At 51.9% G+C, this 26,696-nt stretch overlaps 1 protein-coding gene across 4 annotated transcripts in view; it reads left to right on the forward strand.

The window, feature by feature from the left end:
- Positions 1-26,696, forward strand: part of ESRRB (estrogen related receptor beta) — a 167,686-nt gene that overhangs the window by 47,369 nt on the left and 93,621 nt on the right. Inside the window, exon 1 of one of the 4 annotated variants that reach the window (XM_045823473.1) lies at positions 15,947-16,261. The exons of 2 other annotated variants lie outside the window; for them this stretch is intronic. In XM_045823473.1, coding sequence (XP_045679429.1) covers positions 16,212-16,261 — 50 coding nt within the window. In that variant the 5' untranslated portion in view covers positions 15,947-16,211. Of the gene's footprint in view, positions 1-15,946; positions 16,262-17,666; positions 17,769-26,696 lie in introns of those variants that run through there. One more of the 4 variants, XM_045823476.1, reaches the window with a different exon arrangement.

Below are 26,696 nucleotides of genomic sequence, written 5' to 3' on the forward strand. Positions count from 1 at the left end.
TTTCTTTTCTTTTTTTAAAAATATATTTTATTGATTATGCTATTCCCATTTCCCCCTTCACTCCCACGCTGCTCACCCTCTCCCACCCACATTCCCCCCCTTAGTTCCTGTCCATGTGTCGTAAGTTCTTCAGCTTCTACATTTCCCATACTATTCTTGCCCTCCCCCTGTCTGTTTTCTACCTACCGCCTATGCTACTTATTCTCCGTACCTTTTCCCCCTCTCTCCTCCTCCCACTCCCCTGTTGCTAACCCTCCATGTGATCTCCATTTCTGTGGTTCTGTTCCTGTTCTAGTTGTTTGCTTACTCTGTTTTTGTTTTTGTTTTAGGTGTGGTTGTTAATAATTGTGAGTTGGCTGTCATTTTACTGTACACATTTTTATCTTCTTTTTCTTAGATAAGTCCCTTTAACACTTCATAAAATAAGGGCTTGGTGATGATGAACTTCTTTAACTTGCCCTTATCTGAGAAGCACTTTATTTGCCCTTCCATTCTAAATGAAAGCTTTGCTGGATATAGTGATCTGGGATGTAGGTCCTTGCCTTTCAATGACTTGGGATACTTCTTCTCAGTCCCTTCTTGCCTGCAAGGTCTCTTTTGAGAAATCAGCTGACAATCTGATGGGAACTCCTCTGTAGGTGACTGTTTCCTTATCTCTTCCTGCTTCTAGGATTCTCTCCTTCGTTGTTACCTTGGCTAAAGTAATTATGATGTGCCTTGGTGTGTTCCTCCTTGGGTCCAACTTCTTTGGGACTCTCTGAGCTTCCTGGACTTCCTGGAAGTCTATTTCCTTTGCCAGAATGGGGAAGTTCTCCTTTATTATTCGGTGAAATAACTTTTTCACTTGTTGCTCTTCCTCTTCTCTTTCTAGTACCCCTATAATTCAGGTGTTGGAAAGTTTAAAGAGGTCCTGAAGGTTCCTAAGTGTTTCTTTCATGAAAACCTGGTGAACCGCATGCCCTTGGCCGTGTGAGCATTTCTATATGCATGTTACCTTCACGGGAGGTTGGACAAGGGAAGAAAATGTGAGATAAGGAAAACGGAAAGGGTGGTCACCTCACGTTTGATCAGACATGCTGTGAAGTACACACCACGCAATTAGTGAGGGTTTGTTTTCCCCCTAAAATGTCCTCTTATTAAAAATTAGTAATGACTGTGTTAAAAAGTCCTTTTCTCTGGGGTTGTTTGAAGCTGACAACATGGGCTTCAAGGAGATAGACTTCAAAACTTATCATACTTCATATTCATGAAAACTTTTTTAAAGATTTTATTTATTTGTTTAGAGAGAGGGGAAGGGAAGGAGAAAGAGAGGGAGAGAAACATCAATGTGTGGTTGCCCCTCATGCACCCCCTACTGGGGACCTGGCCTGCAACCCAGGCACGTGCCCTGACTGGGAATCGAACCAGCAACCCTTTGGTTCGTAGGCCCACACTCAGTCCACTGAGCCACACCAGCCAGGTCGTGAAACCTTTAAATTAGTGGTTTCCACACCTGAGTGTGCACCCAGCTCCCCTGGGGGACCTGACTGCTTGTTAAAATACAGATCTCGGGGCCCCACCCAGGTCTGGAGTGGGGCCCTGGACCTAGCATTTCTAATAGACATCCAGGTGGTACCCGTGCTGCTGGTCTGTGGAACCCACTTTGAGAACTGCTACCCTAAAATAACCCTCTGGAATCCCAGGCATGATGGTGCAGGGGGACCATTGCTGAGGAATACTGAGCCGTATTCTTCCTTCCACAAAAGCAGAACGGATCTGGCTGATAATTCTGTTGTAACATTCCAAAAGATGTGAGTGCCCCTGCTTGCCTGACACTCTGCTCCTGGTGGAATGAACTGATTTTGACTGGCCCTCTGGATGCCTTCCAAAACCCTAGTTGAAGTGGGTACAGGTGCCACCAGGCGTGAGAGGGTCCTAGAGACAAAATCATTCAGGGATGGGGAATATACAAATTAAAACTCTTGGCATTGTGTCTTTAAACACAAGTGAGTACCATTGTAGGGGTGAAGCACCAACAAATGTTTATTTAGCAGTTACTCTGGGGCAGGCACTATGCTCAGAGCCTTGTACCCTGGCCACAGTTCAGGGCCGCCCTCCGAGGTCACTATGGTCATTATCCCTTCGGCCCAGAGAGTAAGCAGCTGCCTGAAACCCTGTGTCTTACACGGGCCGGAGCCAGGAGGGAAGCCCTGGCCCAGAGCCTGCGGCCGCGCCAAACAGAGGCGATGGGCACACAGTGACCCACTCCTGGGGCCCCCTGCACACGTGGCCAGGGGAAGGGACACCAGGGCTGTCTGTGTGGACATGCCAGGGGAAGGCTGGGTTTTGTGGGAAGGGATGGTGTGGAGGTGGGCTTGGGGATGGTAGCCAGGAGAAGGGAGGGGGAGGAAACGGTGTGTGGGGAAAGGTCCAGAAAGCAAGGTAACCTGGGCTTTGTTTGCCATGGGCACCCCCACCCACCGTTGGTCATCATGAAGGACACATCTGAGAAGCCACACCTGGGTTTTCACTGCTCTCAGCCTGTTCCAGGTGACTTGCCTGCCCCGTGCCCAGACAGGTGGCATCAGGGGCCCACATGCCTCTCCATCTGGGCCCCTCCAAGGTGGCTGCATTGAGAGGTCCCTTGAGACAGGATGCGGGGGTGTGAGGGAGTCCTCAGGGCAGTCCACTCCTGCTCCGCCTCAGCAGTGAGTGGAGGTGAGTTCGGCTGCAGGAAGTTAAATAACTCTGTTTCTCCATTACCTCCGAAAGGTCCTTTGGAGAAGAAATGGCCAGCACGTGGGTTTTTACATACTGATGACTCTTCAAGAGTAAGGGACGGGAGTAATATAAACACTTCTGAGGGTTGTCTGGGCAACTCCTGGTGTTATTAACAGGTGTGTAGAAGAAAGGAGGATCCCCAAGGATGGAATAAGCCTCAGAGGCTGCAAGAATGGCAATTTTTTCAATCCCTGTTGAAGGACTCAGATCCCAGTGAGGTGTTAGGTTGGCATGAGATTTCATGTTTGAATCACAATGAAGATTCAAAGCAAACTCAAGGGAACTCTAATGGGTGGACCTGACTGGCTTTCACCCTGGTATTCAATGAGAGTCTACAGCTCACCATGATGGGCCAGGCGTTCAACACTTGGGCTATGTGGTTGGGGGGCTTTTGGTGAGAAGGGCAGAGGTGGGGCGGGGCTTTGAGGAACCGCGCCCCAATTACAGCTGAGAAGGTGCTGCTCCAGATCCTCAGGGCTCTGGAAATGAGTTGGGACAGAGAGGGGAACATGTGAATTGCACTGTCACAGTGAATAAAGTCAGCCACTGGCGACTGTCTCGGGCGTTCTCTGCTCCAGGGGCGAGTGCAGTACGGATGATGGGTCTGTTACGGGGAAGAGCACTGTGAGAGGCAGGCTGGAGCTGAGGCCAGGGCCTCTGTTTAGGGGAGGGTGGAGAGAAACTAGTGTCTGTTGATCACCTACTGTGTGCCAGGCATTGTGCAAAGTGCTTTAGATACACTACCCTGCAATGAAACATTTTAAAGATTGAGAGCACATGGCCAGGAGGCTACACACTGCCTCTGAGCCATAGCTAACGAGGGGCAGAGCAAGGGTTGAACCGAAATCTGCCAGACTCCAAAGCCTGTGCCCTTTTCACTCTGCCAGTGCAGAAAGCCATCACCTGGGGACACTCCCACCGTCCTACAGAGCGTTGCTTGTAATTCACAAAGCGTCAGGTGTCTCTTGATGCATGCCTCACGTTCCCACTCCAGAGAGCACACCCCATCCAAGTAAACAGAAGTGACATCATTAAGTACTAAGTGAGAAAGTACTGTGCTTGCCAGTATTAGCACGTTACCCATATTACCAATATTTCTAGTAACTGACTTCAAGCCTGATTTGAAATCCACCTGTACATCCCGGTGCTGGTTGAGAACCACAGAGATGTCCTGACCATGGCAACGAGTCTGTTCCTTGCTCCCAAGGATGCTGCGAGGCAAGCCGCCTGAATGGGCTGGGCCTCATTCTCAACGGCAGAGGATACTGATGCAAACAACAAGGGTGTTTGGGCAGGCTGCTGCCTCTTACCCTTGGCCTTCTCTGACATGGCCCTGGGGCCTCCACAGAGGTTGTTGTTCCAGGCTCCAGTTTGTGGTGGCAGTGCTTCTTGTTTTATTTATCGGTTGATTGGTTCAATGTTATTTAGAGAACACTGGTTTCAGAGATTCCATTTTGTTTTCAAAGTGTGCTTCCAGGGGACCTAGGGTTCTATAGAGGCAGATTGTGGCGGCCCCCCACCCCCGGGGGTGGGAATGAGGGACCGAGAGTGGGACCCACTTGTCTAAACCAGAAGGGCCACTTTTTTGCTGCTTTATATGACAGAGTTCTTTGGACAGTTCTACCTGAAGGAAGACTATTCTTTTTAAAAAAATTGAAAACCATTGCTTTAAAATAATGCTTTGCAATCCCATAGGCAAAAAACAAAATAAAACAAAACAAAACAACTCACACCTCGTGGGAGAGCCTCCCTCCCGTGAACCAGCCGGTTGGCTGTCATTGGAGAGTTAAGGAACTGCGTCTCTGTAGAGACCCATCCTCAGCCCGTCCTTTGATACCGGGGCAGGAAGCGAATCTCCTTAGTGGAACGGGTAGGTAAGTTAGCATCCAAGGAACCAAGGGAAGTGGCAATGGGTTGATGTTGGAAGAAAGAGGAAAACGAAACCACTTATTTGGTCTTGTGGTGGCCTTACGAACCGAGAGGGGGAAGACCGTGGAGTAACGAGCCCTCCTCATTTTATTCGGGAGTTTTCCTACCTCCAGAGGGGACCTCCGAATTTCTTGGGTGTGTTGGCAGAAACCGCTCAAGCACTTCCTGCTGGGTTCAGAATTGCTGCCCATTTGAACCTGCTCCAACCAAGCAAATTGGCCCTAATGGGGGAATTCCGCTTGGCAGTAGGACATCTTCCCTTTCATCACCTTGTCCTTCTCCTTCCGGTTGCCCTTCACCTTCGCCAAGCCACAGAAAGCTAAAAGGCACCCTTTGGCATCGTTCCATAAAATCAGTTCATTTCTCCCCAGCGTTACACTCCTTTCCTCGTCTTCCCCCCTCAGCGCTGAGAGCATGCCTCGCTCTGACTTTGAAGAGCCTCCCTGTTAGGAATGAACCTGTCTTGCTAAATACCTGCACCGTGGGGATAGGTCTGACCCTTACTGGCTTCCCGGAGGCTATGTTCTTAAAGTCCCTCGCATATTGAATAAATCGGTTGCTTGTATCTAAGCACAGATACTGCCAGTTCTTCCGTCATGGTAAGTAAGGTTCCCGGACGAGCCTGCGAAAGCCTCTTCGTTAGTCAGACACAGCGCTGGTGTGGACTCTGTGAAGGTGACATGGCGGACTGGGCAGGGGTTCGGGGCAAGCTAGGATTGCAGTCAAGTTCCAGATTGTCTTCTGGCCTTGGGCCACTTACCCTCACTGCTTTAATTTTCTCCTCAATGGATGGAATGAGAGTGACGATGGCTGCCTCACATGGAAAGTGGGCTTGACTTCCCTGTGAGGGGCTCCCCGGCGGAACAGTGTGGGCGCCCAGCACAGAGCGGGTGGGTGCTCAGTGAGTGGTGCACCCCACCCGCCTTTCCAGCCCTCGTCACTGGGTCTGAAGAGTCAGTCGTGTTAGAGTTAGCGTTCTCCGATGAACAATGCGAAAGGATGAGAAAAAGAAAACACAGAACCAACCACATCATGAATAAAAAATAGTTGCTGTCTTTATGGATGGCACTTAATAAAGGGTAGAACTATTCAATGAAAAGAAAATAAAGACATGATGAGGGTGCTGAGGGGATTTCCGGACACTTTGGGGCTCAAAGTGGCTGCTACTGATCTATCTGGGGATGAGTTCCCTTAGAAACATCCGAGGGCAATGTGGGCAGTCGCCTCTCTGCCTCTGAGGACCACCGGCCCAGCTCAGGGTGGGAAGAGAACAAGAAAACTGGAGGGAGGGTGGGCAAAACTTGAAGATTTGGCCAGCTGGACCCGCCCTCCTCTGCACAACAAAATCACACTTAGTAATAATCATATAATTAATAATGATCATGATTAGATTATTACTAAAATTAAATTGCTATTAAAATTGGCCCTGGCCTTGTAGTTCATTTGGTTAGAGCATCATCCCAATACACCAAGGTTGCTGGTTTGGTCCCTGGGCGGGGCACATACAAGAATCAACCAGTGAGTGCACAAATAAGTGGAACAGCAAGTTGATGCTTCTCTCTCTCTCTTTCTCTCTCAAATCAATCAATATATTTTTTTAATTATTAAAAGTATGTTCCTGATGTGTCGATTAACTTAGAAACAAACCATAATTCAAAATGAAGAATACATTTCTATGCTAAAGTATTACTCCAATTCAATAGAACTTGCCATGTAGGAACCAATATTTGAAGTTACAAGCATCACATCTCACAGTCTGCTGTTTCCCTGTTTTAAAAGTTAAATGCAAATAAAGCCTCCACGTGGTCACATAGAAGAACACAACGGAAGAACCTCAAGTTCTTTCTCTCTCTGCAGAATCGCTGTGCAGTCATCGCTTTGGGGCCCCCACTTGCACCCACGGGTACATCGTGCCCGGGGGCAGAGACACGCACTGCGCCATCAGCGAGCTCGAAGGTTTCCGCCCCATCGTGGATTTACTCCTAGAACACCGTGTAGCTAAGTTGGCGTGTGTGTGGCTGACTTTATAACTTCCCCATGGAATGCCATTTGTATTCAAATCTAGGTAATAAGAACATGCTAATTTGAAGCTTACATGCATTATTAAAACTCAACGGCAACTGCAACAGTTGTGCAGAACTTGGAGCAGCCAGAGGTTTTCTTAGGGAGGACGGCTGATCACTGCCGCTGTTTCGACTTGCAGGAGCAAGGGGACCACACAAAGCGGCTGGAGTTTTGTTGTTGGCTTTTGTCTGTGCAGACGACGGCCCTTGTACTGCTCGCGTCCGTGGTGTCCTTTCTCCGTCGCCCCCTCCGTGGCCCTCCACTGGGCGTGGCAGACGCTGCTGGTGGCCAAACCGGCAGCCGTTCCCACCGCCTTCTCTGACAGGCGTGGACGTGTGTGCCCTGGAACACCGGTGTTCTCAGGAACAGCGAGCCTCTCCCCCACTCCGAGGAGCAAACGCATCTTAGACCAGCCGTGGCGATCCATTTCTCCTCTGATGGCGATTGGTTTGGGTCGAGTGTGTGACTGGATGCTGGCCAAGAAGATGTGAGGATAAGCCTGCTGGGGTGGGGGGGGCAGACACCCCATCCCGGGGAAGGTTCTCCTCTGGACTGAAGTCAAATCCAAGCCAACAACCGAACGACCAGCGGGAGTCGTAAGGAAAAACTTTCCCCCAACATAAATTCACATCTGCCTACACGCCCTTCCTGGATGTGTGCACGGCGGGGGCGGCAGCGATGCCCAGGCCCAGAGAACCATCCTTCAGCCGTGGGGCGGGGCGGGGAGGAGGGGACAAACTGAAGGTGACAGCGGATATGCTAGGGACCGCAGACCAGAAGGGTGAAACTGCTTGCTGCTGGAGTGTCCGCCGCCGTGTGAGCACACAGACTTCTGCTCCCGAAGCTGCTGGATTCTCCTGGCGTTGGAAGCCCGTGGCTGGGTGGGCGGGCACGCGGGGAAACGACCGGGGAGAGGGAGAGCACACAGCACAGGGGAGCCATGACCAACACCCTTGACCCTGCGCCAACCCCTCCCACAGTCAGAAACCCACAGGTATCTTTTGACTCCCCCCAAACTTAACTATCAATAGCCTACTGTTAAGAGGAAGCCTTACCGATAACATAAAGAGTAGATTAGCATGTATTTTGCATGTTATATGTATTATGTACTATATATGTATATGTACTCTTGCAATAATGTAAGCTAGAGAAAAGAAAATGCTATTAAGAAAATCATAAGAAAGAGAAAATATATGTACAATATTTATTGAAAAAATCCACATAGAAATGGCCCTGCATAGTGTAAACCCTCGTTGTTCAAGAGTCAGCTCCATGCCCTCGGCCTCCTGGGTGTGGCAGGCAAAGGAAAAAAGGCGAGTGGTGAAGGGATACTGGGCCAGGTGGTGCTGTCAGCTGGCTTCCAATGACACCCTTGACCTTCTTGGCACTTGAACCAGGACCAGAGTGTCCGAGTGGAAGGGAGAGTGGGCAGGTGGGGCAGGGTCCTGTGGGCCTTCGTAAAACAGCCAGTCTGTAACTCACGTGGGCCCTACCCCCATGGTCTGCCAGTCATTGCCCTCATCATGCCCCCCTCCCCTAACCAAGGGAGGGGGAAGTAAGTAATGACACAGTTAAAACTGAGAACAAGTCAGTGGCCCTCATCTCTTTGCTGATTCGGTCTGTATATCAGCCCTGGTCCCTTAGAAAACAGAGCCTGAGACAGGCATTAAAAATGCTGACACCTCATTTGGGAGGTGGGAGACCAGGGGGCTGAGGGTGATACAAAGGGACTGAGGTGAGGACAGGTGCGGAGCAACCCGGAGCGATGTGTCATGGTGCTGGTCACCACTTCCTGTCCAGCCCCGAGGAGACTTACAGGTGGCTCTGGCGTGCATGTTCTTTCCAGAAGGGTTGTAACAAATACATCACCATGAACATAGTGCACAGAGGGCAGAAAGGGGAGGAATTCGGGGAGCTACCCTCCTACGCTCCTGGGCCGGCCATCGGGCCCCTCAGAAGCCAGGTCTCATGCCCTGGATGTGGAGGTGAGACCGGGCCTTGGTGGGGTGCTGACCAAGAGACAGAACAAAGAGGCAGTCAGAGGAACCTGAGATGACACTTACAGTGTGTGTGTGACACAGGCTGGGACCCAAGTCCCATGGGTGTGCAGGCACAACCCACCCCACCTTGTCCCACACCTGTCCCTCTGTCCTGGGGCTCAGGCAGCTCGGACCATTTCAGGAGGCCTGCAATGCCTTCTCCACCTCTCTTCCAGACCTCTCCTCTTCACCCCTCCACTTCGCTTTCAAATCCAGTTCCTCGGGGCCGAGCGTAAAATTCCATCTGCACCTTCTGTAAGGGAGAGTAAAGAGGAATTATGGCTGCTCCTTGCTCGGCTGGGTTTTGCAGAATTACCCCAAAGCAGTGTTTATCATGCCACGAGCCGGAGGCCCGCGCTCAGTGTGCTCTCCGCTCTGACCCCAGATGTCTCTCTGCTCCGCTGCTCTCCCGCCAGCTCCGCTCCCGCCGGCTCCTTCGAGGGTCATTGCTGACACGCGTATTACCGGTGTTTATCCACATTAAATCTTGTATCATCGACGGCCTCTTACCCATTTTTCTAAACTCACTTTTGTTCTGCAGTTTTCCTTCCTGCCTTGTCTTGTCCTTCGAGGAAAGGCAAACCCTTCTGAGTTGGGAATCCTCCTAAAGCTTCACGTTCCCAGTTGTTTATGAGGAATAAAGATGTTTGTGACAGCCTGCTGCAGAGCCCAAGACTCCATCTGGAACTGGCGGTGACCATCCGCAGCCGTGGCGGTCAGAGCGGAGGGCAGCGTGCCGCCGTCGGCTGCACTCGTTGCGTTGCATCGGGCTGGCCAAAAAGTTAATGTATGTTTTTTCTGTAAGATGGCTCTAGAAGCGCTTAGTTGTCTTTGACTTCATCTGGAACAATTTTATTAGACCGTATGGTGATGGCTGTCATATCAGTGTGCATTAAAAAAAAAACTTACCAAATTGGTGAATTTTTGTGTAGCCATTTTAATATGGAAGATGGAAGAAGGTATGCAACATTTTTGGCGTATGTGCTTTATTATTTCAAGAAAGGTAAAACTACAACTGAAATGCAAAAAAAAAAATGTGTGCAGTGTGCAGAGAAGCTACTGTGATTGATTGAACATGTCAAAAGTGATTTATGAAGTTCTGTGCTAGAAATTTCTCTCCGGACAGTGCTCCATGGTCAGGTGGACCAGTTGAAGTTGATAGCGATCAAATTGAGACATTAATTGAAAACAATCAACATTAGCCTACGTGTGCAAAATATCCAAATCAATAAAGTTATTGGTGAAAATGAAAAATGCGCTTTTTATTTTATGGAAAAAACCACATGAACTTTTTGGCCAACCCAACACTACGCATTCACTCAGCCAGTGGTGAGAACACAGTCAAAAGTGGTCATCAGAACTGAGATTTATAAAGGAACAGCACGTTACAGTTTACAAAACACTTGATTTTTCCCAAAACCTAAAAGCATTTGCTATTTTTTTCCTGTTTGTGAAACATTTTACTAGAGAAAGAAAAGCATTTTATTCTGAAAGATAATGAAATAAGTTCTACTCTAACTGAGCCGTTAGGAACCACAAATTTTTTCGAATGCTCCCCGTCTTGAATCTTACGTTGTGAGTGCCAGGGAGACGGGCTCCATTTCCACTGTTTCTTCATTCCCACTTAATAACACTTTACACGTGTGTTACCTTAGGATTAATTTTCCGGACATTCCATGTATTTTGTGCTTTCTCTAAGATAATTATCCTGGAGAACAGAAATGTTTGCGGAGGCATCAGGCATGAGCTTGCAAAGCAACCCGTGCATTCTTTCCATGGCCAGTGTCGACCGTGAGATGCTTGCAGTAGTTTTATCGTCAAAGAGAAGCTTTCCTTTTACCAACGATGAGACCCGAGAGATAAACTGCATAGCTACTTGGAACCAACTATGTTTTATGCTTAACCGGATGCAAAAGTCACAAGAAATTGGATGATAAATTAACATGTGACGCAGGATGAAATAAAGTCAAATTTCTTTGTTATAAGGAAAAACCCATAATCCAGTCTCGCTGAGAATCTCTATTAGGTACCAGGTACTATCAGGGCACAGAGCTCTTTTCCCCTCCCCTCCTCCCACTTCCTCCTCCTCCCTCTTCCTCTCTTTACACTTCTCCTGTTCCCTCTCCCTGCCACCCAGAAAGTTGGCTGGGGACAAGGCTGTCGCTGTCATCATGTGTTCCTGTTCTCCTGAAGATGAGGAGGGAGAAAGGTCTTGTTTCTACGGAGAGACATGTCCCACAGGCACGACCTGCCGCCTGCCCGGTCACACAGTGGCCGCCTCGCGCTGTGCCTGCAGAACCGAGGTCTTTTCGGCAAACAGAGAACCGTCATATCCTATTCAGCCATGCTGGTGAGAATAGGATCTTGAGGCTCAGAAAAAAAGAACACAGTAGATCTTTGAAATATCTGGAATTTATTCCAAGACCTCTGGTAGGGATTTCAGACAAGGGAAGGGATGATGGGGATGGTGGGAGGGAACCCGAGCACTGACCCACTCAAGACGCTGTCCCCTTCACACTGCATTGTGGTGTCACGTGGCCGTGCTAACAGCACGTGGCCCTTCCTGCCCCAGTAATGGCCCATTACGGCTTCAGGAAAAGCCATCGTGTTTCCGCAGCATTTATCTGTCAGCAGGAGACTATTATGGGAGTACAAACTCGCATTGTATCAGTGTTATCAGTTAATTATGATCCTTGGGACGTGTGCCAGCCAATGGGCTGCCAGTCTGCTGACCACCACTCGGGGATATAACTCTACACCCTCAGCTCAGGTAGGTGAGAAGAGAGCGAGCGGGACCGCAGATGCGTGTGGCCAGGGACACCTGCCCGAGCCTGGAGACCATGGAGCCCTGGCCTGATCTGCACTGTTCCCAGGGACGCACAGGTTAGGCTTGCCGTCGAGGCCAGGCCCTCCTTGGTCCTCTTGGACGAAGTGCGGTGGATGTACTTTCCATGCTCCTCCGCCAGCGCTAACCCCAGGGTGGAGGAAAAACAAGCCTGGCGTGCGATCCAGACAGTTCCACGGAGTCCTCCTGCTCTTCCTGGGCTGGTGGTAAGAAGCAGCTCCCCCACCTGGGTGTTTCCCAAGGCATCATTCCCACCTGGGAACTCGGGCTCAGGGAGTGTGGGTGAGGGTGAGGGACAGGGCTGGTGTGACAGAGCACGTAGTGTCCCACGTTCACTGGACTTACGGAGCCTGTGGCCGGCTCTTCAACCATTCCTGGTGGGTCTCACCTTTTCATGGTGAAGCCGTCTAGTCCTTTGCCCTGTTGGAGCCCCTGTTGAGTCCACCAGCTCCTACTAAGTTGCCTGTCTTGAAAGATGAGAAAAAACCGCTGTGGGGCTGTGAGCGTCGCATCACAGGGAGGGGAGTCAGGACCCCAAAGGACCCTGCATGCTGCTGCCTTGTGTGTGCGGACACGGCAGGTGTCAGGGGAAGCTGTCTGAAGAGAGGGAAGATGCACCCCAAGCCTGGACCCTGAATGGTGGGGGTTTTCACCAGGTCCGTGGCAAGGAGTGCTGTGCTGGGGTCAGCTGCTTGGATCATCGCAAGGCCGCTCGGCTGGCCCTCCAGATCCCAGCACGGGCACTGGGGCAGCCCATTCTAGAGACTTAGAAAGGGAGGGAGGAGTGTTTAGTGTGGACCCGAGTCCCACAGCCCACTGTACGATGAAAGCCTTTGTACCTAGAGAAACACAGTTTTGGGGACCAGAGTGGGCAGCAGCCTGGGTCCCTGCCCTCTCCCAGGTGACGTGTGGGTGTTCCCAGTGGCTTGGCTTCGCATTCCTTGGGAAAGGGCTTAAACTTGGGGAAGGGAAGAGGGAGGAAATGGAGGAGAAGTGTGTACAAAGATGTGGGGGTTGCATAAGTCAGACTCCACAGACGGCATGTTTTGCTAGTTGCTCTCCGTGTGACCTTGGGTGGGTCACTTCACCACATAGAGAAACTCACAGACTTCCTTAATTGTAAAGTCTTACAGTGGTTCTAAATGATCCCTGAGCCCTCTTGCCTATAGGGTTCTGTGAATGGAATAAATATCTATTTAAGGGAGTTTGTCATGAAAACAACGTGAGCGGCTTTCCCCTTGTACTCTGTGCAATGACTGTGCTAATAACTGCTGTTCCGTTTCCTTTTGGCTGGCTTGCCCAGCGGGGGGTGCCAGTATTGGAGGTGCCATAGGACAGTGAAGGGGGTGGCTTAGAGTATTTCGTTGGAGTGGATCACAAATAGCCCCTGCTCTAAGTGAGCAGTGAAGATGGGAAGTGATGATTGGTTGAATGAAGTTCAGGTGTGAAGGAACACAAGCGTCCTGCCCGTCCCACTCCACCCCCTGTACCACTTCGGTTTCCTGGAGGTGATGACTTTGGCAAGGTCACACGGAGTAGTCAGGCCTAGATCCAGGCGTCCTCTGACTCTCCCACACTGCCGCCTCTCCAGCTAGCAGCGTGGAAGCTGACCTTGGCTTTGGGAAGTAATCCTGTCCCGCATGAACTGGCTGCGGACAGAGTGGGGAAAAGGCTCTCCCGTGGGCTCTGAGTGACCCAGCCATGTTTGCCTGGGACTGCCCGGGGACCCGATGCCTGGGGTGTCTCTGCCGGTGGGCCCTCGTCTCCCCTGTAGCAGGGTCTGCAGGCTCAAGCTTGCCGGGGAGGCAGAGGAGAAAGAACTCTGCCCCAGGGCTGAGGAGGCTGGACCGGCACAGCGGAGGAGGGCGGCCCCGGGCAGGACTGGGTCTCCGGCCTCGTTCTGGCCCTCAGGGACGATCAGTTAAAGCCCTGAAGCGAGGCGGTGCAGACAGTGACTGTATGCAGGCATCGGCCAGCCTCCCCGCCGACACAGACCTCCCAGTTCCCCGTTTGTCCCCAGTGGCTGTGCCTCCACGGCTCCGGCTCCAGGCCGTGACGCTTTCTTTTCACGCTCCACCGAATGTGCTGTCTCCCGTTAAAAGTGGTGCACCCACGCCAAGCAAGGAGTCAGCTGATCCCATGCCACCTGCCAGGCAGGGCCTTAGCCCCTCTGGGGCAGCAGGCTCTGGCACCCCACCCCAAATGGCTACAGTTTACCAATTTACTCAACAAAATCTTTACCAAGCAGTTGCTGTGTGCCAGGCTCCGCTAAGCACCGGAGGTTCTCCGATGAACCAAAACAGACATGGTCCCAGCCTTCACAGAGCTTCCGGCCTAGTGAGTGTGTGTATGTGTGTGTGTGCACGCACGTGTCGTGAGGGGGGGGAGTATCGCTCATACCGATACACATATATGTCACTGCCAACTGATAAACTACTGGAAGCTAAGTGAACGGCAGAAGGTTCTGCTGTGATCTGGAAGGGGGGACATTCTAGGTGGCAGACTCGAGGACTGAGGGGAGCATGGTGTGGGGCAGGGAGGAGTGCGGAGGGACATACGTGGACCTGTCACGTGGGGCCTTCCCCATAGGGCACGGGAAGGACTAGGGCCTCTTTCTGAACTGCAACAAGAGCACATTGTGTGTGTGTGTGTGTGTGTGTGTGTGTGTGTGTGTGTTTTACAAAGTGGTCCCTGGCTGCTGTGCTCGTGGAGAAGGGATTTCCAGGGTCAGAAAGGATGCAGCAAAACGGGTACTGAGGTCTTGGCAAGATAGGGTGGTAGCGCAGAAGCTCCAGGAGAGTGTCTCTGCACCCTCTCCGTCTCTAAGGGGACCAAGGACTTAGGTGGTTAAAAAAAACCCAAACCCGGAGCTGCTGGGGTTCTGCTGACAGAGCAGACGTCTTCATCCATCTCTCTGAGATACCTGCCTGAGCCCCGCGCGTGGAGAATCCCGCGTTCCTGCGCTTCGGCACTTATGAAAAATCTCAGCTGTGTCCCAGCCCGCACGCGCTTCCATTTATCCAAGTCAAGTATCATCTGCCGACTCGCTGCCCAGTCCCCAGCGCCCCCCCACCCAGAGGCTGGCCCCTCCCGAGAGGCCAGCCCCTTCTGGGGCTTCTCACAACCCTCCTGCTTTCTTCCTGAAGTGCTTGAACACTGCCTGGAGTTACTCTCCATTTAGACGTTATTTTGATGAAAAAATTATGTCTTGCCCCCCTACTGCTCATTGTCTTCTGTAGAATATAGGAGACTAAGGTGGTGGTCTCTCCTGAGGGCTTTTTTCCCCTTTTAAATAATTCTATACCTGCCTCCCTCCCCACACTCATTTGAGTCATCAAATTGATTACTATCCCTGTGGCTGGCACATCTCAAAAGATGACAAGCCCCAGAAGAAGAATTGGGGCATGACTTAGAGCTTGCACTGGTGCCGTAGCAGCCCATAACAATCCGGTTCGCGGAGGGAGCAGCAGGCAGGGATGCAGGTGTGTTCGTAGCTGGGGATTCAGGTGTGTACATTGAAGTGCCTACTTGTGTGCCTCCATGTGCATGTGACAGGTTGGTTGTTTTAACCGCTATTGTATTTTTCTAAGCGGACAGGGATTTATTGGCCTGTGTCTGTGTGCTGGGTACCTCTCTGAAAGTTGCCAATGAAGAGAGCATCGTTTTATGCATCCAGACAGCACTTTATAGATGCATGCCCTGCATCCAGCCACAGGAAAGTGGTTCAGAACCAGCTGGCCCAGGTGAGGGGAGCTGGGCAGGGAAGTGTTTCTCTGCTGCTCTCTCTCTCTCTGCGCCTCACCTTTGGCCCGGCTCTTTGCACTTCTGCACCCCACACACAGGTAGGAGGCTGCGGATGTCTCCAACGCTGGCCTCTTCTTGGTGTGAGAGTGGAGACATGGGGCTCATTTTTAACCTAGCAAACAGACCCATTCCAAAGGGCTGAGAGGTGAGTTTGCTAGGCCAGCCAGCTGAAAAGAGAGGATGGAGGGTGACAGGGATACAAGCAGCAGATCTTCCAACCTCCCTCTCCCCTCCGCAGTGCCACAAGCCAGCTGGACAAAAATTGTTTTTCTATAATGGTGAGAGGGCAGGTCTTGCGACTCTTAAGCCCAGTCCTCCTGCTCCTCAGGAGGTGGGGACCTCGCCAGCCCGCGCGCCTGATTCCATTGAAGTCTCTCAGGCTCACCCCCCTCCCCCTCCCCCAGCTTGATTCTGTCACTTTAAGTCCAGCCCCTGAGAGATAGCCAATAGGAGCCAAACCATACATCAGTCTCCCAGCCTTAAAGCTACAGTAGGGTTAGTGGGCTCCAAGTCTCTGGTGCCCGAGCCTCCTCCGCGGCTCCCCGTCCCCTCTGCCCGCCAGGAGAGCGTGCAGAAGTGGGAGCACCGGGCTGTGCGCGCACGGCTCTCTGCTTCCTTCTCGCCCCGCCACAGCGCTTGCTCCCACTCTGCCTTCTCCCGCTCACTGTGCCCCAGCCCGGACTCGCACCTCGCCTGTGCCCTTCACTCGCTCTTCCGCGTGATTTCCCCGCGGTCTTTCTCTACCAACTGGGAATGCTAAAACAGGCCTGATGGACGTGTCAGAACTCTGCATCCCGGACCCCCTCGGCTACCACAACCAGTAGGTGCTCTGCTTTTCCGTTGGTCTCTCTGCCTGTCCTTCTGCCTCTCGGGCGGTCTCTGTCCTGGGTGTCGCAGGTCTTCTAGGCATTCTTGAAGTGGCCAGGACCAAGGAGGCACTTGGGCAGTGTCGGTGGGGGAAAGCCACACGCTTCCTGCGGCTCCGTGTTGGGGGCAACCTGCGTCTAACTTTTCCCGAACCCCCCTTTACAAACTCTGACTTCTAGAGCAGCGCTTTCTCATTCACTCTTTCTTTCTCTCACGCAGAGAAAATATTTGAGTTTCTGTGGAATGGGGAGGAGCAAGCCCAGAACAGGTGCGGGAAAGTCGCAGAGATGTCGTGTCCTGAGAAAGCTTCCCCACTGACCCTTTGCCTTTAATATCTATTCCCACACTGGAGATAAAAAAATGATCGGCAAGGAAGCGAAATCGTAGATGTTGCGCGGGTTTGGAAACTGCAGGCAGTCCTGGTGAGGCGACCCGAGGGCGCGCACACAGCGAGGTCCGGGAGCCGAGGCGCGCGCAGGAGTGCTGGCCGCACTGCCCGGGCGCACTGTGCCTCGCATGCCGGGAGAGGGGAGCCCGCATCCCCCCCAGAAGTCGGGGCACCGGCCCCGCGCTGCGCGCTGCGGCGCAGGCAAAGTTGGTTCTGGGTTTTGGCAGAAGCTGCGCCCCGCGGAACAGACAGGCGAGATTTCTGTGCCCCGGGCTGCGCTGCGCTCACCTAGAGGGAACCCCGGGTGGTCCCAGCCGCGTGGGTGTAAGTGGCGGCCAGGGCTGCGGAACTGGACTCCCAAGAACTGGGGGCCACTGGGCTTGGGCAGCACGCCGCGTGCGCAGATTGGGAAAGTAAAGAACTGAACCCCCCCCCCCCGCCTCCAACGGCGGGGGCCGCCCGGAGCACCCAAACCTGGGCTCGTAGGGGCCGGGCTCTGGACACCCGCCGTTTCCCTCCCAGGGCCCTCCGCGTCGAAGCCCGTCCGCTCCGCTACCTGCCCGGGTCTCCCTCTGGCGCTCCGCATCGCGCTGCGTCGGGGCTGGTGTCCCAGCGCCTGGGTGTGGGAGCACGCAGAGCGGTCCCTCAGAATGCTTAAAAAATAATAAAATGAGAACTCTAGGTTTTCGCGGACCTGTGCAACTTCGTGCTCTTCCTCTTTTTTTTCGAAGCTAACTAAACTACCAAAGTCACTGCTCCTCCCACCATCCTTTCATTTTCATACCCCTCCCCCCAGGACCCAGGCCATCCCTAAAACAAATACTCCGGATAATGAACGTGGGGGTCCAGGAAGTGTATTTACCCGCACCCCTTGCTGCGCAGACTCCCTCCACCCCGGGCGGCCCGTGCGCAGACGAGGAGGCGAACTTCCCGGCCGCGGCCGCATCTCGTGTGGATGACCCGACTGTCCCGGCCTCCGCGCTGACCTTTTTGGTTCTAGTTTTAGGAGTTCCCTGGGCGAGGGTCCTCTCGGTCCTGCCAGAATGTAGACGGGAGCGAGCATCGGAAGGTGGTGAGTGGGTCGGGAGATCAGGGGAATCTTTCATTATAATGGGTTCAAATTTCCATCAGCTTGAAAGTGGCTTTTCATCCTGGTTAAAGGTTACACCGATCCCAGCCTGTACTGCTGGCGGGGTGGGGGTGGGGTAGTGCCGCGAGATGCTCGCACTTCAAGCGCTTGTTAGTGGCAGCCTCGAAAGAATACCTCGGGGTGGGCAAGTGAGGTTGTGAACAGCGTCTGAGGCTGGTGGGGCATTTTCTCGCATAAAACTACCAAGTGGGACAAAGAGTGGACATTTAGGTTATTTACTGTCCCTCTCGCCAAGGGTGACTTCTTCAGTTGAGCTCGAAATATCTATGTATGTGTCCCTGGCCTAAGTCATAGATAATGCATGTGAAAATTCAAATGGGGGAAATACAGCCTTTGGTTATGTTGACCAGAAAGCAAGGAGAGATGGAGGGTTAAGCAGCTGGGTAACTCATCTAGTGGAGGGCAACCCTGGCTTGAGTTCGAGGAGAAGTGCGGGCCAAGAGGGAATGTCAGGGGAGCCGCACAGGGGAAGGAGGGAGCCGAGTCCTGTGTGTCTGGGAAGGATTTGAAATCATTTATGAAGTCGGTCTGGCTGTGGGGGGGGATTCCCTACCCTTCCTGGTTTCTTTGCAAAGAATTAGCTTCTCACTCCATGGGGCACAGGCAAACCCATGGATACACCTGCCGTGTCCACCGAGGAGCTAAGCGTCCCTGTGCAATGTCCCCTGCATTGGGGAGCTGGCCGGGTGTGCAGATGTGTGCCTCCTGGTGACGCGTTACACCTGCCGTGGTTCAGGGGCACACGGCCTCCAAGGACGAGCTTGCTGCGGGGACCAGAGGCTGGTGTGGCAGGGAGGCCGCTTTCCCACCTCAACCCCGGTGCTTCGTGACAAGTAGCTTTAGGGCCATTGGTAGCAAAGTAACAAAACAGGGCAGCGTTTTTTGATTTGTTGGAAGGACAGTAGGATAAACATTCATTCCAGTGCTGGTGTTTCTCGGGGAACATATACATGAGTGGGTTTGTGTGCTCTGTACATGCAGTTTCTATGCAGTTGTGTGCTCTGTACATGCAGTGGCTTAATTGGCATGCTTGGAATTGAGAAAACCCAGGGGTGTGGGACCACAGGTCAGCCCTCCTCACCTGCCAACGAGCAGAGGGCATTTTCTAAAAAGGTTTTATTTGTTTATTTTTAGACAGAAGAGAAGGGAGGGAGACAGACAGGTAACCAATGTGTGTTTGCCTCTTTCATGCCCCACACCTGGGAACCCAGCCCACAACTCGGCATGTGCCCTGACTGGGAATCGAACCAGCAACTCTTTGGTTCACAGGCTGGTACTCAGTCCATTGAGCCACACCAGCCAGGGCAGAAGGGGCATTTTTTAATGCTTCAGTGTTACTCTCACTGTCCCAGGTGAGAAATTCTCTCCCTCTCTCTCTCTCTCACACACACGCACACACGCACACACACATTCATACCTTTCTATCCTTCATTTTCATTTTCCTGTAGCCAATCCTGTAGGTGACTCCATTACCATTTCTAATCAATATTTTATGTACATATATAATCAGCTGCAGTGGGAGCGAGTGCACCGCTGGCCTGCGTTTGCCTGTGTACAAATGTCTCCTGGACCTGCCTGGCTGGAGACCCCCTCGGCACAAAAACTGGGGGGGTGGGGGCGGGGGCTGCCAGTGACCACTTTTTGCTATTAAAGAAACAAAGAACAAATTGTTCCAAAGGTAAAATATGTGGCTTCACACGTAGGAAAAATGCCACATGGTAATTCAGAATCAGTGACCCAGAGAAAAACAAAGGGGGAAATTAATTTTTAATGGTACATTTAAAAATAAATCAGAGTGAGGACACTCGTCTTGGTTTTCCAAGGGAGGGGCTCTAGGAAGTAAACCTCTGAGCCTGCCACCCTTCTGGAGGTGCCGGCTGCCGTGGAGGAGGGTGGGTGCCCGGAGGCCGGACGTGCCCAGGCCTGAGGGCGATCAACTGGGAGGAGACAGTGGGTGGATGGGGAGGCCCCAGTCCCGGGTAAGGCCCTTTCCAGCTCAGTGAGATCCTGACACCAGCTGGAAATTTCCTCCCAGAGCGTATCATTTCCCCCATTCCCTTTGCTTTAGAAACAGTCCTTTATTTTACCAGTAACCGGGGCATATGGAAAGACGTTTCTTAAAAATATGTGTATGCAAGGAAACAACCCGGCCCGCCAGTAAATACTACATTCAGCCTGAGATGGGAGGGACAGAGGGGACTTCTCGGGGGAAGAGAAGGGCTGCAAGGGAAGTGGCTGTGATAGAGATTTCACGTCACAGCCCTGCCTTTTCAGAGTGCCCCCAACCCTGGTTCGGGGGGGCGGGGGGGGGGGCCTTGTAACTGTGTCCTGCATACTCTATTCACGTTCTTAATAATTGGACATGTTGCCAAAGGGTTTTTAAATAGAATCTAAACTCATTGAAAAAGTTTGTGTGCTTCCTCCGTCCTCTGCAAAATGCCGTGTTTCTTTTGAGCGCTTGGAACTGGAAAGATCTGCGCACGTGTCGGAGCCCACAGGGGGCGAGGCGGGAGAGGGAGAGCCCCGGAGGAGAGGTGCCCTCGGGGGCGGGTGGTGGAGCCCTCTGTGAATGAGCAGGACGCCCAAGGTGGAACTCGGAGGACAAAGGGACAAGGAGCAGGATGCTCTGATGCTGTTCTGCTGTGCCCGTCTCTGGGACTCGTCTTCCCAGATGCTTTAGTGGCCGCCTCCACATGATTAAAATGACTTGTGGTTCTAATTCAAGGGGAAGGGATAGCAGGTATTGAGACCACAATCTGTTCCTTCCAAGTGAAATCCAAGCCACACCCCGAACACCCCAGGCGCATGCCTTCTCAGACCTACCGGCTGTCACGGGGCTCCTGCCATTCTTCCGAAAGGGAGGACCTCCAACAGCTGGTCCAGCTTGACCAGGAGGTCTGCCCTGCATTAGCCAGAACTTCCCACAGCTCTGCTGGGTGCTTCTGTCCTGACCAAATATTCCCCGGGGACCCCAGCACGGCTTAGTGTTTGACCTTCGGTGTCCTCCACAGAAGAACTGACCTTCGCCGCTCAGTTCTTAGGGGGGCTGTGGGCTCAGCAGGGGGCTTCAAGTCAGGGGTCCACAGACCAGCCAGCAAGCCGGGGAGGGCCAGGCTTGGGGGTGGGCTGGAAGCAGACATATCTGCGTCCACGTCCTACCTGCTTGCCCTTGAGGCCATTTGCTAATCTCGAGGGATAAATCAAAGACCTCGAGTGCTGGTGGCCCCTGACAGGCCCTCATCTCTGGGGGCCCCTCTTTTCCCGTTCCAACAGCCTCAGACCACCAGGATCCATCCTGATACACAAGGTTGCCCCTCAGAGCTGCGGCCCACAGGCTTCTTCTGGCCCGGTGTCCCCTGGCATGGCCAGTGTGGCCAGGGCCCAGCACAGGGAGAAGATGGTGTTTGTAATTGCAAATGTAATTAACAGACCAGCTTTGGGGGCCCGGGAAGCTCAACTTCTCTGCGCATCACGGTGACCCTGTGATCGCTGGCTGGGCAGATCAACTCTCGCCAGGCCAGCCTGCCCCCTGCCTCTGGTAAGGCCACTGACCTTTCATGGATAATGGCAGAGCTGTCCTGGGTACAGGGTGATGGGACCAGACTTCTTCCTCAGAGGGGATGTCAGGGCAGTGTCTGGGAGGGGTGAGTGGCTGGGGAGTCATTTCTTCCCTAGGCCGCTGGACAAGTGACCCCTGCCTCTCGTAGCAGTGCAACCCCGAGAGGCAGGCTGCTGAGGGGCATTTCCTCCCTTGCTTCCCCGGCACACTGCAAGGATGTGACAGGAGGACCTTGGGCACGTGCTGGCGCCCTGCTTGGAAGAAGGCAGGCTGTAAAGGGGACATGACTTCCAGCAAGTGCTCCCGAGGCTCAGCGGGCAGGGGGATGTGACTGCCCCCTGGCCCCTGGGTTCTGCAGAGCTGGAGGGCCACAGCGGTCCCCACTCTGGGAAGGGACTCGTGAGGAGGCCAGCCACAGGGGAGCACAGGCTCAATTTGTCCCTGGGAGCAGAGCACCCCCAACAAAAGACACCGACAAACCAGACAAGTGGGGAACCATGGAGCCGCTGGGTCTTTATTTTTTCCCCTGCCTACGGGTGTACTGGTATCTGCCTATCTGCAGCATCTTTCTGCACTGATCAGGATTAAAATAGTAAGGATCTTAAAGCACCTTTATTTATAGGCAGTGGCTTGAGGGAGTGGCGAGCCCTGTCTTGTTGCTGTTGTGGAGGACACCTCTGAACCCCGCCACACCAAAAGCTGCTCCCGTTCCTAGGAGAGTCCCCACCTGGAGGGTCTGTGTGCACACGAGTGCGAGAGTGAGAGTGCGAGCGTGAGAGCGTGTGACGGCGCTACCCCCCTTTAGAATGGGAGAGAGAGGGGGCAAGGGGCCCTGCTCTTTAAACACAGCCCCTGCTGCCTGCAGGCCTGGGCTGACGTCAGGCTGTGGCCACATTCCAGTGCAGGGTGGGGGGGGGGGGTCCCATGGCGTGAAAGGGACACAGAGGGGCCGGAGGACAGCCAGTCCCCGCAGCCCCAGGAGTTTAGTCTTTCTTGGGAGCTTCTCCAGTGTTCCGGCCTGCGCAGGACTGGGCAGGGCCCGAGAAAGTGAGAGGGCCATCCTGCCCCTCTCTGGGGTGACAGGTGGCCGCGCTCCAAGGTGCCCGCGGGCAGTTCTGGTCCCGGCTCCCGGCTTCCCCTTCTCTCCCTGGAGGAAGCCATTGGCAGTCTGCAGCTAGAAGGGTCGAATGTTTTCTTAAATCGAGGAAAAGCATACTGGTTAGTCTGCCTGTGGGACTTTCGGTATGGAATCAGACGGAGTAGGAAAAAAATCTATTGGCCGGATGTCTTAAATTCAAATTTGTATGAGCTGGGGTTAAAATAAGCCCCACATGAAAGTTTTCACAGGGGTTAGAGGAGTCATTTTTGTTCATTGCTTTAATCTGTACACATTTTAGTCCCAAAGAAGTTCTCTCTTTCCCTCTCCCCTCTTCCCCCCCTCAGGACTTTAAAATATTCTATTCAATATTGTCATTCAGCATCTCCAGGACTGAGCCTTTTCTGGGAATGGTTTTCTGGATAATGTTATTTTATTTCTCAATGTCATTTCACCCAGAGGTCAAAAGGCAGTTAAACAAACTCCAACAAGGTTTTGTTTTTATCTTCTGGCTTCAAATGTGATCAATTTTCATTTAAAACTGTATCAGGGTCCTCTCCTGCCAATTACAGCCACAGCCAGCCTCACGCCGGACCGGACGGTCAGTGTTTACGAAACACTGCATGTAAAACTGTAGGAATGCAAAGTGCGAGAGTCTCAAGCTTTTTCATCTGGGAAACTAGGAGTTTCAAATCCCCGAATACTGAGTGTTATTTAAATTTGGCTGTTTTTTTTTAATTGCTTGAATTAACTTGAATTTATAAGTTAGCTTTTTGTCTTCCTCTTGTTGTTAATTTAAAAACAATTTTGATATGTACTTAGATTTATAGTTTTAGTATTTTTTTTACCTGGCATATACATTTTTAAAAGATACCTGGAAAATGGCTTTTGAGCATCCCTGCCCTTTCCGTGTGCTCTTGGTTTCCAAAGGGCAAACGAAACGCACTCGTAGGGAAATGCCGTGGGAAGTGGGGGGCGAGAGGGGTGATCTCCTGTCTCAGGAGTTAACGTTTTCCTTTGTCTTTGTTTTTTCCCTCTGTCTTCATTTCAAGTTGCTCTGGTTTGCCCTTGTCCTTGTCCCTCTTGGATTGTAGTGTGTTTACGAGGACAGAGCATAGAGTGTGTGGGTCTGTGTGTGCCTACCTGTACGTGCGTGAGCATGCATGTGCGTGTATGAGTGTGTTCGAGCCGTGTTGAGGGGCTGAGCACGCTCAGCCGGGTGAAGTCCCAAAGCAGCACGCCCGGGGTTTGGCGCCTGGTCCGATTCGGCTGTCCGTTACCCTGATGCACTGCCAACGGTCTGCTCACGTGCGTGCTGGGAACGGGAAGGAACAGACCCCTGCTCACAGGCAGACTCCGGGCTTGCTGCGTCTGCTACCCGAGGAGGAAAGTGACAGGGACTGGAGGGGTGGGTGAGGCCACTGGGAAGCACAAAACTTCATTCACACCCAGCTTTTAAATCTCTCCTCTCGCCTCACTTCCTGGCACTTGGCGCTCCTGTCTGGGGCCTGGGCGGCCGCGGAGTGAGCAAGCTGGTGTGCCCTTCTGTTTCCCCTTCCCAGTGGATGAGCAGAAAGCATTCCCTCCAGCACCCATGCAGAGTGCAGCGTGCATCCTTTTCCTTTCAGCCTCGCTCTGTCGTTTGTCTCTTGGGTGTGTTGACATTGTCTGCCTAAGCAATCGAGCTAACAAGTTTTGGCAGAAAGAACACCGGTTTTACAGAAATAATAGCAATCGTGCGAAGGTTGTAATAATTATGATAACGGTAATAACAGCTTGCAGATTTTTCCTCCCCGAAAGTGCAAAGCAATTCTCGTAACCAGTTTCTCATAGTAAGTGGAGAAGGATCGCTGTGTCTTCCCCCCCCCCGAACAGAAATGTTTTTCTGCAAACATAAACACGCATGTTTGAATTCCTCCAGGAGCTGAAACTACCTGGTCTCCGACACAGGAACAGACGGGTAGAGGAGAGTGCGGTGTTGGCCACATGCCCCCCATGCCCCTGAGAAATGCTGGGTGTGTTGCCTTTGAACTATGAAGAGAGGAGTGTGTCTTGTAAAGGATGCCGTGTCAGGTCTGAACCCACCACCGTGAGCTTCCGAGGCCCCGTGCCATGCTCTGCCCCTCGATCCCCCCCCAAATTCCTTGGTTCCTCCGGCTGCAATCTCAGGCACGGTTTGCAGACCAAAGGCACACGGAGGACGAGGGGGAGGGGGTTATAGCTTGGCGCATGTGAATAGCTGGGAAAAGAACTGTGTGACGAGAGAGGCAAAGTCACCTCGCCACCCTTGATTGCCTTTTTGGCCGTTTAGCTTCTCTGAGGCCGTTTGCTCCTCCTGAGCACCTCAACCTGCCCTCTGGAGGCAGCGCTTAGAGGGAGGGAACCAGGGAGCTGCCCCTCTGGGTCCTGCGATCCTTCACGCTGACTCCCAGACTCGAATCTGCTCATCTGCACATTACTTTTGAAATCGGGGCTGCCTTTGTTATTTCCTCTCCTTCCTTATCGCCCCCCCCCACCTTTTTTTTTTATAAGTGTCTGGGAAATAGGAGGCAGCCTACTATAATATAGAAGCCACTTAATATCCTGGGATCCCTCAGGGGTCTTTATTTTTTCTACTTTAATTTTTTTACTTATGCTCTTATTCAATTTTTTTTCTGGAAAAAAAAAAACAAAACAGCCCAAAGCTTTGGGTTATTAATTGATTATTAACTGATTTAACAAACAAAACAGCCTGCCCCTGAGGACCCCAGCGAGAGCCTGGCCGCGGTGCTCAGGTCAGATCTGCTTTTTCCCTCAACCGGTGAGAGACGCCGGAGCTTCAATCCCCTTGTTGGATGCTGAGTAAAAAAATTAATTCATGAATAATAAAAACCAATCAGTCTTGTTGAGTTTAAGAAGGATTAGGAGAAAGGGTGTTTTTTTCTCACAGAGAACATTTGGAACCTGCACGTCATTGTCACCGAGTGTTGGGATGGCTTGATCGTGCCTTTATTCACAGCAAGTGAGCTGTTTATTATGTGGGTGGGGGGAAACACATCTCCGTCAGTTGTGAGGCCAACTTACTGAAGACGGTTCCGGGTTGCCCAGTCACTTCTCTCCCACAATCCCATAGCCCAAGCCAGTGATGATTTATTGAAATGAAAACTGTTTCCCGTGTAAGTGGCCCATAACCAAATAGCAACAGACCCGGCGCTGCATTATGAATGAGCAGGTTTGTTGATGGGATGCGGTCCTTCTTGGTTTCCCTCCCCTTTCTTTCTCTGGGAAGTAATTGACCAGAAATTTACGTGCCTTTGCAAGAACTACAGAAATTAGACCTGTAGATACTATTTTTAGTTTCCACTAACAGTGTCTACCTCCCAGGGTTGTTGTGGAGATTGAGCTGAGTTAATTCACAAATGGCAGGACATAGTGGGGGTACAGTAAGTGTTTCACATACTTACTAATTTTTTTGCTGCTGTCTTTTGGAAGTCGCTTTTTATTCCTTTGACATAACCTCACAAGGAGAGTCCTCAGCAGTTAAGATTGGGGTGCTTGAACTGATTACTTTGTTTAATGCGATCAATGTAGCTTGGCTTTCCATATGTAACACAGGGGATTAGAGAAGGAATTATGATTTGGGGCGGGGGTGATGAATAGGAAATATCCTCTGAATGAATCCCTGTGTCCTCAGCCTTGTGGGCAGAGTTGCCTCATAAAATTCACAACACCCAGTTAAACTTGGATTTTAGATAAATACTTTTTTTTAGCATGAGTATGTCCCATGCAATATTTGCTAACCCTGGCAACCCTGCCCATGGGTGTTTTCCTTAAATTGTTCTGATTAAGAAACACATTTACTTTATTTTTTTTTCTGTTTTTGATGAAGCCCGAAAGAACGATGATGTGTTTTGTGTTTTTGAATTGTTTTTTTCAAATGACTGTATTTAACTTTTTGCTGATATGAAGTTGTTTGGTTGACCATATCCTCAGAAGTTAGTGGGTCAAGTGATTTCTCTCATCCAGACATATCGATAGAGTTGCAATTAGGTAAGTAAATCTGCCAAATGAGGTCTCCTCACACAGGACCCAGAGCTATTGAATTTTGCCTAAGGGAGGAACAGGGTAAGCCCAGCCTTTCCAGGAAACTGTCTCTGCATGATGCTTCCCTGACAAGCAGGCTGGGGACTGGACTGCTAGGAGCTGAGACCCCAGC

This window comes from Phyllostomus hastatus, unplaced genomic scaffold, assembly GCF_019186645.2.
Source record: "Phyllostomus hastatus isolate PE091 unplaced genomic scaffold, TTU_PhHast_1.1 phas_scaffold_501, whole genome shotgun sequence".
NCBI lineage: Eukaryota > Metazoa > Chordata > Mammalia > Chiroptera > Phyllostomidae > Phyllostomus > Phyllostomus hastatus.